This window comes from Protopterus annectens, chromosome 3.part1, assembly GCF_019279795.1.
Source record: "Protopterus annectens isolate FY-2018-M chromosome 3.part1, PAN1.0, whole genome shotgun sequence".
NCBI classification, from domain to species: Eukaryota; Metazoa; Chordata; order Ceratodontiformes; family Protopteridae; genus Protopterus; species Protopterus annectens.
Genome location: NC_056732.1, coordinates 1,793,488,990 through 1,793,506,489, shown reverse-complemented (window position 1 = coordinate 1,793,506,489; position 17,500 = coordinate 1,793,488,990). Strand labels below are relative to the sequence as shown.

The window sequence follows — 17,500 nt, the reverse complement described above, 5'->3', positions numbered from 1 at the left end:
TTCTAAGATCACAACTTTGTAAAACTTTTAGTGGCAAAAACAATATGTAAGACAATGAGATTTGGAATTTATAATATTCTGATTTCTTAAAGACAGGCTGGTAAAACTTGTACCTTTTCACATAAATGAAATATTATATTACTAAATTCATATGAGCTAAAAGTAATTGTTTTTCCAGAGTCATAAATGCCATGGAATCATACATGACAATGCCTATCAAGACACTGGACTTTGGGCATTTCTACAGGTTATGGTATTTGTGAGGTGATTTTATATCACCGTGATAAGTAGTAATCCAAGATGTCTTACTTAGTACATCATACCTAAGTGGCAGGTAACTCTGCTGTGTCTCTTTATGTATGCCCAGCCACTAGGAATGTAAAAACTTACTTGTAAGCAACATTGATTTACCTCTGACATACTTAAAGATAACTAGATGTGCTTTGGAATACTGTGGCATTGGAATGTAACATGTTTACTACCTAGCAAATGCAATTGGTATTGGTAAGTACCAAAACAACCCGGGCTTTCATTAAAAATAGAGGGGTAGTCATGATTTGGTAGGAGCAGTGCCCTGACTGTAGGATGTTTAAAATGCTGCAAGGAAAGCAGATATGCTCCTCAAGGAGGAAGGTACACGAAGCCTTTTCTTGTCATGTCATACAGTAAATTGTCATAGAAGATCAACATTTCCTGGTAACCTTTACTTATTTGTGATTGTTAATGGCATGGCTTTATAGCTACTCCTGTGTTTCTCTTCACTGCATAAAACTATACAAGTATGAAATTACCTCGCCAACGAGTCTGACTGACATGAAAGGCCCCATTAGTAAATGGAGACTATATTTATAGGTTCATAGGTAGGTACTAGGCTATTGGACCTAGGGCCTATACAAGCCTAGTCAAAAAGGTACTCTGGCTTTCGCCACCCAAGAAAATTATTTTCCTGTGCCCCTGTCAAGCAGAATCACGGAAGTGATCCCCAGGGTGAATTTCCTATTACCCATCCAATCATCAAGATTTTTCTTGAAGATTGCTAATGAGGATCTCTGTTTGACATAGATAGGTAGTCTATTCCAGAGTATGGGAAGTCTCTGGGACAGGAATCTATCCCTCCAGCATGGTCTGTTTATTGTGGTGACAAGGTTTAGGTTCCTGGAGTGTGTAGCTCGGAGGGATTTGGATTTCTTTAAGTGGAACATGTCCAACAGCTCTGGGTTTGACATAGCTTTGTATGTTAGGCACAGATCACCTCTGAGTAGGTGATATGCAATGGAGTAAAGCTGGAGTTTTTTGAGACAGTCTAAGTAAGGCATCTGTTTGAGGCCAGTAATCCTCTTTGTGAGGTATTTTTGCGGCCTTTCCAGTTGTTGTAGATGTCTTGTGAGGTACATACCAAAAGGGGCATTGTACTCTATAATGGGTCTAATGAGTGATGAGTAGAGGGGAACAATGACCTCTTTTTTTCTGGATGAGAAACCTTTTGTGATGAGGTGTACTATGTAGAAGGATTTCCTGACCACTGTGGCGATGTGATTATCAAAGGAGAGACTACTGTCCAAATGTGTCCCAAGGTCTCTTATCACACTTTCAGTGTTAAGTAGACTACCGCCTATGTGGTAGTTCATGGGTACATTATATAATTAGTAAGTCATATGACCTATCGTACTTGCCCACTAAAAACCCAAGTTTTGAAACTATAAATAGTGCAACAATTTTATTCAATTTAATTTTTTAGAGCATCTGTAATATATAAAAACAGTAACGCAGTACCTTAAATGTTGCACTATTTATAGTTTCAAAACTTGGGTTTTTAGTGGGCAAGTACGATAGGTCATATGACTTACTAATTATATAATTGATTGAATTATTATTCTCAATGAATTGTGTAAAAAAGTGAAGAAATCTTCACAAGATATCTTGACAAAGCCTGGGAGAGCCCGGGTAAAGGCGCTTGAGGTTATTGTGGATTTGTAATGGTGGAACTGTCTTGTTTTATTTCGTGACTTGAATTAAAGTGTATTGTGGAATCGCTGCGAGGCAGAAATAAATTTTACTCCAAGCTGCCTGTCCATTCGGAATGTACCTTATCCGACACCTGCAGCAGTTGGAAAGACCCCAAAAGTTCCTCACCAAAAGGATAAAGGGGCTCAAACATATGTCATACGCTGCCCGACTGAAGAAACTCCAGCTCTATTCAGTCGCATACCGTCTGCTCAGATGTGATCTGTGCCTGACATACAAGGCCATGTCCAACCTGGAATTAATGGACATGCTCCACCTCAAAAAATCCAAATCCACCAGAGCTACGAGAGCAAGAGACTTAAACCTCAACACGGATATAAATAGGACGTGCTGGAGGGACAGATTCATCACCCAGAGACTCCCTACATTTGGAACAGAATCCCAGTCCATGTGAGGCAGAGCCCCTCACTGACTCTGTTCAAGAGAAGTCTTGACGAGTGGATGGGAGATCGTAGGTTTACCCCGGGAATCATCTCTGTGTCACTGCTGGACAGAGGCACAGCAAACTAATGGGTATAGTATTCTCATCCTAAGGGGCGGTGAAAGCCACACACACTCTGGCTAGGCTTATAAATGCCCTAGGGCAGATAGCCTAGTATGAACCTATGAACCTACGAACCTAAGAGAATGAGAGAGAGAGAAGGTTGGATGATGTTGGGATAGTGAATCAGGAAGTGAAGCAGATTACCAAGGAGGAAGTAAGGACAGCTATGAAGAGGATGAAGAATGGAAAGGCTGTTGGTCCAGATGACATACCAGTGGAAGCATGGAGGTGCTTAGTAGAAATGGCAGTGGAATTTTTAACCAGATTGTTTAATGAAATTTTGGAAAGTTAGAGGATGCCTGAGGAGTGGAGAAAAAGTGTTTTGGTACCTATCTTTAAGAATAAGGGTGATGTGCAGAGCTGCAGTAATTACAGAGGGATAAAATTGATCAGTCACAGCTTGAAGTTATGGGAAAGAGTAGTGGAAGTTAGGTTAAGAAGGGAGGTGATGATTATTGATCAGCAGTATGGTTTCATGCCAGGAAAGAGCACTACAGATGCAATATTTGCTCTGAGAGTGTTGTTGGAGAAATACAGAGAAGGTCAGAAGGAGTTGCATTGTGTCTTTGTGGACTTAGAGAAAGTATATGACAGGGTGCCTAGAGAGGAGTTGTGGTATTGTATGAGGAAGTCGGGAGTGGCAGAGAAGTATGTAAGAGTGGTACAGGATATGTACGAGGGTAGTGTGACATTGGTGAGGACTGCGGTGGGAGTGACAGATACATTTAAGGTGGAGGTGGGATTACATCAAGGATCAGCTCTGAGCCCTTTCTTATTTGCAGTGGTGATGGACAGGTTGACAGATGAGATTAGACAGGAGGACCCGTGGACTATGATGTTTGCAGATGACATTGTGATATGTAGTGAGAGTAGGGACCAGGTTGAGGAGACCCTGAAGAGATGTAGATATGCTTTAGAGAGGAGAGGAATGAAGGTCAGCAAGGCTAAAACAGAATATATGTGTGTAAATGAGAGGGAGGGTAGAGGAATGGTGAGGATGCTAGGAGTAGAGGTGGTAAAGGTGGATGAGTTTAAGTACTTGGGATCAACAGTTCAGAGTAATGGTGAGTGTGGAAGAGAGGTGAAGAAGAGAGTACAGGCAGGGTGGAATGGATGGAGAAGAGTGTCAGGAGTGATTTGTGATAGACGGGTACCAATAAGAGTGAAAGGGAAGGTCTACAAGAGGGTAGTGAGACCAGCTATGTTATATGGGTTGGAGATGGTAGCATTGTCGAAAAGGCAGAAGTCAGAGCTGGATGTGGCAGAGTTAAAGATGTTAAGATTTGCACTGGGTGTGACTAGGATGGACCGGATTAGGAATCAGTATATTGGAGGGTCAGCTCAGGTTGGACAGTTTGGAGACAAAGAAAGAGAGGTGAGATTGCATTGGTTTGGACATGTGCTGAGGAGGGATGCTGGGTATATTGGGAAAAGGATGCTAAGGATGGAGCTGCCAGGTAAGAGGAAAATAGGAAGGCCTAAGATGAGGTTTATGGATGTGGTGAGAGAGGACATGCAGGCGGTTGGTGTGAAAGAGCATGATGCAGAGGACAGGAAGAAATGAAAACAGATGATCCGCTGTGGCAACCCCTAATGGGAACAGCCGAAAGAAGATGTTGTTAGGGGTTATATAATAATTGGTCATTATGCATGCTACTTGGCCACTACACAAAACAGCAACCAAAACAAGTCAACAATCATTACATCATGAATACAACATTTTGTATTATTGTAGTAATTTTTTAATTTCTGTATGGAGCTTTTCTCCCTGGGCCTCCACTGAAAATGGACACAAGCTGCCCAGCTGGATTATCCCAGTAAACAAACATTAAATAAATAAATAAACTGAGACACAGTGCATCAACAAGGTAACAAATTTCCTTTTAGACAAACTACCTATAACCTGACCACATTCATCTTAAATTTGTCTGAATAGTAGTAGTGTTATGGGAAGGGATTGTTTTTAATTTAAGATGCAGGTTAGAATTAGGACCAGGGTTAGTGTTAGAGCTGGCACACATTACTATGGTGGGGGGGGGGGTAGTTCCTAAGAAGATAAACTATATGTATGTATATATCTGCCATGGGATGAAACACTGGTATATCCTTAAGGGGTCATGTTTATATTTATCCCATGGGCTCCACTACAGGAGGTTTAATGTATTTTGTTTATCTTTTGTGGCGTGGGTTAGCCATTTTAGCCTAGTAGTCTTTTCTCAGGGGAGACCCCAGATAGTACTTATAACAGTTGGGGAAATTTGACAAGGGCACTGGGGAACTTACCCCACTCTTTTCAATAGGTACCATGACATATTTTATATCTACCTAAGCTGCTACCAACTCAGATATGTCTTTATGTTTTTCAAGATGATACGACCTTGGTTTAACATCCTCGTCCAAAGGATGGCACATTTAGAAGTGTAGCATTCCCATTCCACTACACAGTGGTGTCCACAATCAGTATACCTCATGTAGGATTAGAACCCACAGATGTCTGCAGTAAAGGTAGGTGTTCTACCTGTTGTGCCACTGCCACCTCTACTGTCAGTCATCTCCTGAAATTGTTTTTGTTCCGGTAACCTTGTTTGGGTCTGGTCCCTCACTCTATATTCCAGTAACCTTGTTTGGGTCTGGACCCTCACTCTATATGCCGGTAACCTCGTTTGGCTCTGTCCCCTCTCTCTACTGTCAGTCATTTCCTGAAATTGTCCTTGTTCCAGTAAACTTGTTTAGGTCTAGCCTATATATTCTGGTAACCTTGTTTGGGTCCAGCCCCTCTCTCTATATTACAGTAACCTTGTTTGGGTCTACCCCTTCTCTCTGTATTCCAGTAACCTTGTTTGGGTCTGGCCCCTCACTCTATATTCCAGTAACCTTGTTTGGGTCTGGCCCTTCTCTTTATAGTCCAGTAACCTTGTTTGGGTCTGGCCCCTCACTCTATATTCTGGTAACCTTGTTTGGGTCTGGCCCCTCTCTCTGTATAGTAGTTGCGACCCTGCTGGACATTCTCATGACAGAGGTTTTCTTACTGATGCACATTTGTCCAAAAGAAAGTTAGAATGGCAACTTAAATTAGATGTAACAACAACATCTGGACTTAATAAGGCTGTTTCAGTTAGTTTAGTTAGCCAGTTAGCTCAAGCTAAAGTTTTTAAGTGGCTAATTGATCTCATCCAGTTTGCTGACATTTGCTGGTGTTTTTTCAGCATGACTGTTTTAGTTTTGTTATTTAAAAAATTTCTTATCTATGTTAAAGTCAGTTCTGATGAAGTCTTTGTAAAAAATATGATGAAAGCGCTTAACTGTTTGGTTTAAATAAAGTAGTTCTACCAGTCGTTACAAGTCTCTATGTTGTTTTACTGCAGCAGGATCATTTTTTTCTTGTCCTTAGAGCTTCACTATAATAAACATTAGCATGACCTCATGGTTGCCCATGTCAGAGTGAATGACCATAGGCTGTCCACCCTGACAGACTACTAGAGAGACACTAATAAGCTCTCTTACCATTCCTGCTAGGTGGTGTCGAGCAGTACCCTGCCATCATTAAACTGATACCTAAATCCAGAGAGAAAATAATTACGCTCAGCCGTTGGCTAATTAATAGATATGATTTCATGGAGCTCTGGAATGTTTCTGCCATGGATAAAGAGATAATAAACCATCTTGCTTTGCAGGGGTGGGCCACATCCTTCATCTCATGGCTGTTGCTTACTGGCAATAGCCTTTGTTGCCTCCACGGTGCTTTTTTAGGCAACAATCAGCTTGTGGACATACCTACCGTGGATATGCCCTCTTAGCACGTTTTTATTTGGATAACATCGTGGTTGTACTGTTGAATTCTAGAAGCCTAAATAACAAAAATTTCTGAGCTTCAGACTTTGAAGGCATGCATATTTGTTTAGTTACAGAAAACTTGGAACCATTGCAAAAACAGCACTCCTTACTTACCAATGTTCAGTGTCTATCATGTATTCATTTCCACAGGGAGCTGTGAAGTGTATTCCTATTAACTAGGGGTCCTATTGTTTTGCTACAAATCATGCACAGTTGCAGTGGTCCAGGTAATCCCCAATAAAATGATATGTCCCCTTCTATGTCCCTGTCTGAGCATGCTGATTACGTAGGTCAAATTGAAAAGCTCTGCATTTAACTATCCTGTTATAAACTGACATACTTATACAAATAACAACAAATCATTCAAACATTTCTGAATTTTATTAAGGCTAATTTCCTTGATCAAATTATAGTCCTTCCTATCAGGGCTAATAATCTTCTTGACCTCATCCCTACCATCTTCTCCCTTTCCTGTACTATCCATAATGTTATTGCCTCCTTAGTAAAATCTGACCACCAACAGTAATTTTCTCCATTAAAAGCCACTTTGACTGCCCCCCCCCAAAAAAAAATATACAGTATTTTGTGATTATTTCAAAACAAAGCTCCTCCTGTTTACAGACCTTTCTGATGCCTATAAATGGGACACTTCTCTAAATAACCTCGTAGCTGATGTCATCTCCAAATTCTGTAATTCTCTTCCCTTATGCACACATGCATCAAAGGGTCTCCTCCCATCTACCTTTACAATAGCTGTAAATTAAAAAATAAGTCAGTATAGTAGAATTTGCAACTAAAAGAAGCCATTCACAGTACCTGTAACACAACCACAACATTAAGACGTGATGTCCATTACGGGAAATATGAAAATGAATCCCATCAGATTACCAAACATATTTCCAATGGAGTCTTCCATAATGAGCTTGAAGTTATTGTTAATATAGACAATTTTAATGCAAGTTTCATCTCACACACACGCGTGCGCACACACACACACACACACACACACACACACACACACACACACACACACACACACATGAACCATCACATTGACCCGAGTTGTATCTGCACTATCAGATGGCAAAAATAGTAGTTCCGTAGGACTGGACCGTGGTTTGGGTTCTGAGCTCCTCTGCATCTATTTCTCAGAAATGAAAACAGATGTCAAGGGACTGTGGCAAATCATCCTCAGGCGCATAAACACCGCAGCAGGAACTGGACCTGTGTCAGTCATGGGCTCACATTAAATAGCAAAAATGCAGTACAGTTACCTTTGCCAAAGACACCAGTGCCACCTCTGTCCATATTCTTAGTGCTCTCAAAACTGATACCATTATCGGGGACTTCGGTGCCTGTGTTGATAACAATTTTGCTTTTGATTGCCATGTGTCAGTTGTGATTAGAAAGTCTTCTACCTTAGCTTATCTGTGGGGTATCTCTATTAGGTCCAAAGCTGTCCTGGTCCCTCTGTATTCTCTCCTTAATAGACCTGTCTTACACTTGTCTTTAAATAAAATGCACCTTTTGGAATAACTGTATTCTCTCCTTATAGACCTATCTTACACTTGTCTTTAAATAAAATGCACCTTTTGGAATAAACTTCACAAAGCACCTTGACAAACTTGAAAAACCCTAAAGGTTTCTGTACAAGAATAATTTTGGACTATACAACCTAAGCAACACCAGAAAAATTAAATTTCCTATCTCTTTACTCTGTCTTGCTGTCTATAGACTCCTAGGGGTGATTTATGTTTAGCCTTTTTGTACACTGAAGGTCATTACACTTTATGACTTCCTCCACTTTCAGAAAACCAGTGGCTCTTCTTACAATCATGTTGAAGGCCTAAGCGTCCACCTCAAATTCAGCACATCTGCTGAACCTAATTAGTAACCTAATACCCCCCTTGAAATAAGCTACCCCTATACTTCAAATAAAATAACACCCATACCTCACAACCTCTTAACATAAGAAATCTGGACAAAGCTAGGACTAATGAGGGGACATAGACCTAAAAATAGGACAAATTTTAAATATTGTTCTTATAATCATGCATCTTCTGAAGGATATAAAGTCTGAAACTCAAATGTCTGTCATTACTTAATGACTTCAACACTCAATGATTTGCTGGAGTACCACAAAAAATATTATGAGGAACAAAACAAAAATACGAGACAAAAACCTGGACATTATGTTAAAATCAAGACAGTTGAGAGGTATGATAATACCCCATCTATTTTCAAAACTAGATTTGACAATTGGATGGAAGACTGTAAATTCGTGACTTGGGGGTGTGTGGAAGTGCTCCTCTTAACAGGGTAACTAATATTCTTTCAGTACCGAGGATCATCATGCTTCACATTCTCAATGCGTCTTCAGAGATAACCTCAGAATCAATCTATGAACCTGTAAGCACACTACAGACCTCTATTTACTGATCACAGGAAGTTCTGTGGATTTTTGTAATACAAATACAGTCAGTGTAAGGCTAGCAGATCAGACTACGTCTGCATTTTTTTTCCCAGTAGGGCATTGTGTAAAAGTGGAAACACTCACCGGTTGCTTAAAATAATTTCTGTATTACAGCCAATAAATCACTGCCCACAAAAGACTTCAGCATCATTTTCATGATATCAGGTAATCAAGGAATAACTGTGTCACTGAACAGGTGTGTTACAAGCGTAGGTTCAGATAATCAAGGAATAACTATGTCACTGAACAGGTGTGTTACAAGTGTAGGTTCAGGTAATCAAGGAATAACTGTGTCACTGAATAGGTGTGTTACACGCATAGTTTCAGGTAATCAAGGAATAACTGTGTCACTGAACAAGTGTGTTACAAGCATAGGTTCAGGTAATCAAGGGATAACTGTGTCACTGAACAGGTGTGTTACAAGCGTGGGTTCAGCTAATCAAGGAATAATTGTGTCACTGAACAGGTGTGTTGCAAGCGCAGGTTCAGGTAATCAAGGGATAACTGTGTCACTGAACAGGTATGTTACAAGCGTAGGTTCAGGTAATCAAGGAATAACTGTGTCACTGAACAAGTGTGTTACAAGCATAGGTTCAGGTAATCAAGGGATAACTGTGTCACTGAACAGGTGTGTTACAAGCGTAGGTTCAGCTAATCAAGAAATAACTGTGTCACTGAACAGGTGTGTTGCAAGCACAGGTTAAGGTAATCAAGGGATAACTGTGTCACTGAACAGGTGTGTTACAAACACAGGCTGCATTTTCCTCTGGAAAGAGTCTGACTGAGAGGTTTTAACAGGGTATTTGAACTGTTATACAGCATTGCATGGCATATCTCTCAACTTTTCAGATTTCTGCCTCATGTTTTTGGCCTGTTCCTCATAATATTTGTGGTTTTCTTAAAAATCCCTGAGGATTAAAGTCATCAGATAATGACACATATTTGAATGTCAGACTTTGTATCCTATGGAAAATGCATGCTAACAGAAATCCTGTTATTGTAGTAACTTTCTAAGTTTATAATCGCAATATTTTTAAAATTTGTTCCTATTTTTGAACCTTTATCCCCCCAATATTTTTCCCAAATTTCTTCTGCTAAGAAGTTGACAGGTATGATGAATAGTCTAGAGAATTCTCAACAGATAACAATGAACTAGAAGAACCGTATTACAAGTTTCAGATGCAAGTAGCAATATTGTCAGCAATTTAAAAGTGTTTGTAAAATAGTGCACAATATAAAAAAAACGATCACTAAAATAAAACAAAAGTAAACTATGAAGCTTCATACCAGATATGTACAGATAATTATTTAGGGAACTGTTTTAAAATATACATGACATTTAAAAGAAAATCAAAGCTATGATAAGAGTTTTGCAGACTAGCACAGCTATCAGCTAACTTAGGTACCTTTACATGTCAGGAATATGGTTGGCTTTGCTATGTCTGAGTCCTGTTTAGTCAGCACCTAGTATTTGGTGCAGACGGTTAAGGCAGCGAGCTGTGGTACAGAGTTTGTTTCCCTCAACCTTCATTTGCTTACTGTGTGACTAAGAGCAAGTCCCTTAGTCAATCACTGCACCCAGGTCGCTCCTGAAAAGGGTCTGTACATCCAGTGAGCCTACTTGCTTAACAAATTAGTTTTATTTTTATTAAGTCTGAGCTGAGAAATGGGCTCAAAAAAAAAAAAACAGAAATATTTCACAGACCCCAGCCAGTTCATGCAGAGGGATGAAGCTCTGCCTGCATCCTAGATATTCCATGTCTGACTACCAGCAAGGGCACTGGAGGGATTGAGGGAGGGGCCAACAGCAGCTTGTCCATCCTGGCGGGAGGGAGGTGGCTCTGGCTTGTCACTTGAGTGATGCCTTGACAGAAAACTGGGTATAGTGAGCACAAACTGTGCACCTGCTGAGCACAAGCTGTGTAGCGGTGTACCACATACATCGTCACATGTGTCATCATGCATGCTTCCCTGATGTAACAATACTCGAGTAGCTCAAGTGAGCTACTGATAAGGATAGGGCTCTGAGGAAGGGGCCAAATCCCAGCTGTAAGGGTGATTCCTCTTGTTCCGGATTAATCAATGAATGGACTATAGGGAATAAAAAGATCACTACAGGAGACCAGTTGGCATAATGACTAAGGTTTTTGCTTCCCATGTATAAAGTGCATGGTTCAATTCTGACTCTGACCAATTGCCTATATGAAGTTTGTGTGTTCTCACTGTGTGTCTGGTGGGCTCCTTCCACCTCCAAAAGAAAACACACTAACTCAATAATGGGGTTGTGGGCAGCACCTTGGATTCTAGATGGTGTCTATAAGGGGGAAGACTTGCATAGACCAACCGTTTTTGGCATTAACAGTGGTGTGCAGTATCCTCAAGGTAGGAGAACACTGATCGTAGACTGTGTGCTCTGTCAGGGCTAGACACTTAGTGTAAGAATTGTATCTGTAGGATTCTGTCATGTTGGCCATTGTCAATAAAAAGATCAATACAGTGGGTGGGCAAGGACAGATGTTCAGTGGCTAGTCAGGGACAAAAATAACAACTGTTTTATGTAGGAGGGGGCAAACTCACATAACATGCTCTCTGGTACTTCACCAACTCCAAAACTGCACAGCCTCAGTGCTGGCTATAAACTATGCCATTTCTGAATCTGTTCATTGGATTAAGTTTAGATCATTGGGTCTCACCAAAAAGGGACAAAATTAAAACAACACATTCTATTGGACTTGTTTCAGCTCATTCATAACATTTCACACTGAAGGCACACTATCAGCCAATCATCTATAACCAAAGCATTTTGTTTCTGTTGACTCACAGTGTAAGAACACCTCTTTCTCTGTTAGAAACACCTACCATTCTCCTTCTTCATAACAATTCGCTTGGGACTCGGGAATGATACGTGTTCCACAATGCATGTAAATTCCTCCCCAGATTTCCAGTCAGCCGGGCAGACTGATAATGTACTGATGACGCTGAAGGTCCCGTTTGAGTTAACGGTAGGGCTGTCAAGCTCATATTTAAGCTCTGTGGATTCAGAACCCCTGGCCCATGAAATATTGCAACTGTCAGGGGTTGCTAGTCCTGATACTAGGCATGACAGTGTTGCAGACTGGGCCAACAAAATGTCTTCAATGGATGGTGGGATACCATAAACTTTCACATCTTCAAAACTGCACTGTATCTCTAGAAAATTAAAAAAAATATATATTAATAATGACAAGAATTAGTTTATACTAAAATGCAGATCTTTAGAGTAATAAGAATCATTTTGCAGTTGAGTAAAGGGGATAACACTTGTTTCATAATGTGAGTAGTAACAGTGCAAGAATTTGCTTGTAATTTGTGCGGTCACAGTGACATAACAAGCATTCTTTCAAAGGTAGAACAGTAGTAAATGTAAGCAAATGGTTACGATACTGTACTCTGTTTATGTTATTCTAAAATTTCACAACAGTTACAGTTTGGCTTCTCATTTTATTGTAGTACTTGGTGCTGAGGGTTAAGGCTGTGAGCTGTAGTTCTTGTGGCACATGGTTTGATTCTCTCAGCCCTCGTTTGCCTATTGTATAACCTTCAGCAAGTCATTTAACCAGACATGTTCCTAGGTCATCCCTGAAAACGGATTATGTGTTTAGTGGTCTTACTTGGTTTACAAATGATCATTTATTTTTTCAATTGCATAAAAAACTATTTTCAGTTTCAAAACAGAAGTTTTTGGTCCATGAAAGTACCTTTTTTAAAGTTATCATATTTTTTCACATATCAGTAAAATGTATATTATATGGTATGTGCATCACACTGCCTACCTCGACCTGGCCAAGACATTTGACAGAAAAATTTATATTGTGTGATATATGCTTCACACTGCCTGCCTTGACCAAGCCAAGGCATTTGGCACAATACCCCCACTCAGGCATTGTTGACAAACTCAAGAGGTTAAGTACAAACTTGTATGTCACCCGGGGAATAGCCAACTGGCTCAAAGACAGGACCCAGGAAGTTAGAATAAGGGAGTCTACCTCTACAAAGAGGTCAGTCACAAGTGGAGTCCCTCAGGGATCAGTCCTTGGACTGCTCTTTTTTGGCATTTACTTCTCTGACGTCAAGGCCAATGCCAGCTGTCTCTGGCTGACTAAATTTGCAGTTGATTGCAAATTAGGAGCTGTCATTGAATCCCACACTGACACAAATGTTCTCCAGGACAGACTGAAACAGACAAACAACTGGTGTCAGAGCCATGGACTAAAACTAAATCCCAAGAAATGCATAATACTATCCTTTGGGAAGTCATCCATCCCAGGTAACTATGATATTGACAACGCATCCCTTAGAGTTGACCCAGTAGTCAGGGACTTAGACACACATAGATAGTAATCTAGCCTTTGACCATCATGTGTCTACAGTGGTGAGAAAATCATTCTAGGTTGTGCAACTTATAAACAAAGGTATGGCATTTAAGTCCAAGGAAGTTATGCTCTACTGTATTCGGCATTCATCAGACCTATCATTGAGTACAATGCCCCCTTTGGTATGCACCTAACCAGTCACATCCAACAAATGGAATGTCCACAGAGGTTCCTCACTAAAAGAATACAGGGCATAAGTAAAATATCCTATACAGACCACCTCAAGGCCCTATCCTTGTATTTTGTCACCTACAGGCTTTTGAGGGGAGATCTATGCCTGGCATACAGGGCATTGTCAGACCCCACTCGGATGGACCTCATGCATATCCACAAAACAAACAGCAGCAAAATTATCCATTCTAAAAAGTTAAACTTTGCCTGTGATATAAATAGGACCTCCTGAAGATACAGGTATGTATCCCTGAGACTACCCTCAATATGGAACAGGCTCCTATCCTTCTTAACCCAGTTCAAGTGTAATTTGGACAATTGGATCGGAAACAGGAAATTTATCCTTGGTTTGACACCTATGTCTCTAATGAACACAGGCAACATGTAAATGGTTCATCTCCCAGGCTCCTGGTTGTAAATATTTCATCTCCCGAACCTCTGTTTGCACTTATCAATGGTATCAGAACTTGTCAGAGATTTGGGATGCATGGCTAGGCTTAAAAAGACCCTTGAGGTCATTAGCCTAGTAAACAGCTATGAACCTATATAACATATGCACATAGGCAGACAGTGAGACAGACAGAAACCTAGACAGTTAGCTAAAGAGAAATTGAGATAGGCAGCAAGATAAATAAATAGACATATGGATACATTCAGGACAATAAGATGGACTCTAGTAGCTGTAGACATTACATGTATGTTTGTGTATCTGTGTGAGTATGCTTGTGTGTGTATGTATGTATGTATATATGTCTTTGTGTGTGTATAAATATATATACATGCATACCTATATGGTGTGTGTGTGTGTGTGTGTGTGTGTGTGTGTGTGTGTGTGTGTGTATATATGGAAACACTTTATAACCTCGAATTACTGAAATGTCAAATTTCAGTATCTTGAGACTATAAAATCCGAATGTTAAAAATAGCAAAAGGTCATAATCGCGAACTCGAATATATGTCGAATTCGCGGTTATGACCTTACACTGCGTAATGTCCGGGATTGTGTTTTGATGGTGCGTGGTGCCGTGTGTGGATGTAGGTGTTATGTCAGGTAAGTGTTTTCTAAGGGTTTTGAGTGGGGGTTAGAGTGTGTGTGAGTGTGCTGATGTGTTTGATGTGTGTGTGAGGGGTCGGAGAATGTGCATGTGTGTTGGCTTTTGTTTTGTGTTTGTGTGATCTCTGAGTTAGTATATATAAGTAGGGGGGTGTGGGAGGTGCAGCCCCCCACATGGGGGGAGCAGGGGTGTATGAGTTGTGTATGTGTGTAGTTTTGTTTGTTTATGTTGTGATGTGGGTGTTGTGGTGTATGTGTGGTATAGTGTGTGCGTTTTTTTTCGGTGTTGTGAATTTCGCGTTTTTTTTTGTGTCGGTGTTTTGTGGATTCGGTTTTATAGTCTCGAGATACTGAAATTCGATATTTTAGTATTTCGAGGTTATAAAGTGAATCCGTATATATATATATATATATATATATATATATATATATATATATAGGCTTATATGGCTACAATTATGAAGAGCGAATGGTCACTTGAGCAATGCTTTTTTATACTGAAAAAAAAAAAGCAAACACTCATGTGAGTGAACATTCTATCTAATGGAGTTCCTGAGAGCAGTCTTTTGAATGGGACTGCAGTACAGAGGAGTAAAGGAATTTGCCCTTACTCTAATGTTGTGTGATCTCAGAGTTAATATACAAAATGAGCAGGGGGTTCGGGGGCCTTAACTCTGCAAAAAAATTGACAGTAATAATTGTTATATATATATATATATATATATATATATATATATATATATATACATGTGTGTGTGTGTGTATATATATATATGTGTATATATATATATATATATATATATATATGTATATATATTTATATATATATATATTTATATATATGTATATTTATATATATATATATATTTACGTATTTATGCTTTATATGCACATATATGTATGCATCTACGTAGGTATATACAGTGAATACAAAAAGTGTACACACCCCTGCTAAAATGCAAGTTTTTTGTGATATAAAAATGAGACCACAATAAACCATTTCACAACTTTTCCCACCTTTAATGTGACCTATAACCTGTACAATTCAATTGATAAACAAACAAATCTGTTAGGGGAAAAATATAAAAAAATAAAAAAACGTACAATAAGCTGGTTGCATAAGTGTGCACACCCTTAAACTAATACTTTGTTGAAGCACCTTTTGATTTAATTACAGCATTCAGTCTTCTTGGGTACACACCTGCCATTAAGTAAAGACACTCTGATTAACCCCAAATAAATTTCAGCTCTCCTAGTAGGATTTTCCTGATATTTACTCAGTCACCTGCTACAGCAAAAGCCATGGTTCACAGAGAACTTACAAAGCATCAAAGGGATCTCATTGTTGAAATGTATCAGTCAGGAGAAGGGTAAAAAAATTACCACAGTATTGGATATATCATGGAATACAGTGAAGACAGTAATCAAATACTGGAGAAAATATGGGACAACAGTGACACTGCAAAGAACTGGACATCCCTCTAAAATTAATGACAAGACAAGATGAAAAGTGGTCAGGGAGGCTGCCAAGAGACCTACAGCAGTACTGAAGGAGCTGCAGAAATTTCTAGCAAGTACCAGTTGTGTACTACATGTGACAACAATGTCTCGTATTCTCCAAATGTCTGGACTATGGGGTAGAACTGCAAGAAGGAAGCCTTTTCTTACACAGAAAAACATCCAGGCCCAGCTAAAATTTGCAAAACAATACATTAAGTCTCCCAAAAGTGTGTGAGAAAATGTGTTATGGTCTGATGAGACCAAAGTTTAACTTTTTGGTCACAATTCCAAAAGGTATGTCTGGCCCAAAAACAACGCTTCACATCACCAAAAGAACACCATCCCCATGGTGAAGCATGGTAGTGGTGGCAGTATCATACTTTGGGGTTGCTTTTTTCATCTAGAATTGGGGCTTTAATCAAGGTGGAGGGAATTATGAACAACTCCAAATACCAGTCACATTTGGCCCAAAACCTTCAGGCATCTGCTAGAAAGCTGAAGATGAAGAGGAATTTCACCTTTTAACATGACAATGATCCCCAGCATACATCCAAATCAACAAAGAATAGCTTCACCAGAAGAAAATTAAAGTTTTGGAATGGCCCAGCCAGAGCCCAGACCTAAATCCAATAGAAAATCTGTGGGGTGACCTTAAGAGGGCTGCGCACAAGAGATGCCCTCGCAATCTGACAGATTTGGAGTGCTTTTGCAAGGAAGAGTGGGCAAATGCTCCCAAGTCAAGATGTGGCATTCTGATAGACTCCTACTCAAAAAGACTGAATGATGTAATTAAATCAAAAGGTGCTTCAACAAAGTATTAGTTTAAGGGCATGCACACTTATGCAACCAGATTATTGTATGTTTTTTTGTTTTTTTTTTAATATTTTTCCCCTCACAGATTTGTTCATTTTTCAATTAAATTGTATAGGTTATAGGTGACATTAAAGGTGGGAAAAGTTTTGAAATGATTTATTGTGGTCTTGTTTTTTTTTTTTTTTTTTGCATCACAAAAACATTACATTTTAACAGGGGTGTGTACACTTTTTATATCCACTGTAGAAGCAGTTTACACACTGCTGTTATTAAGTTGAACCTGTTTGATTTAATAGCAGTTGACTGTAACTACTACAGCAGACATTAGGATTATGCCCTTTCCCCAGTGATGGACAATCGTAGAAATGGTATATACAATGCCAGAAAAGTGTCAGGAGTGCAGGGATTTTGTGTCATGAAAATTGTTATGCCTTTAGAGTTTTATGTATTATTTATTTAAGTATACATGGGCAGTCTGCACAGTGAGAAGGTGACATTCTATCTGCACACACTACAGATACATGGGCAGTCCACACAATGTGAAGGTGACATTTTATCTGCTCACTACAGGTACATGGACAGTCCACACAATGAGGAGGTGATATTGTATGTGCTCAGTACAGATACATGGGCAGTCAATAGAGTAAGAATGTAATGTTGTATCTGCAGAAAAT

At 39.6% G+C, this 17,500-nt stretch overlaps 1 gene segment (V, D, J or C); it reads right to left on the bottom strand.

The window, feature by feature from the left end:
* Positions 1-17,500, bottom strand: part of LOC122798679 — a 76,981-nt gene that overhangs the window by 45,608 nt on the left and 13,873 nt on the right. Inside the window, 1 exon segment of the C gene segment in view lies at positions 11,736-12,065. Coding sequence covers positions 11,736-12,065 — 330 coding nt within the window.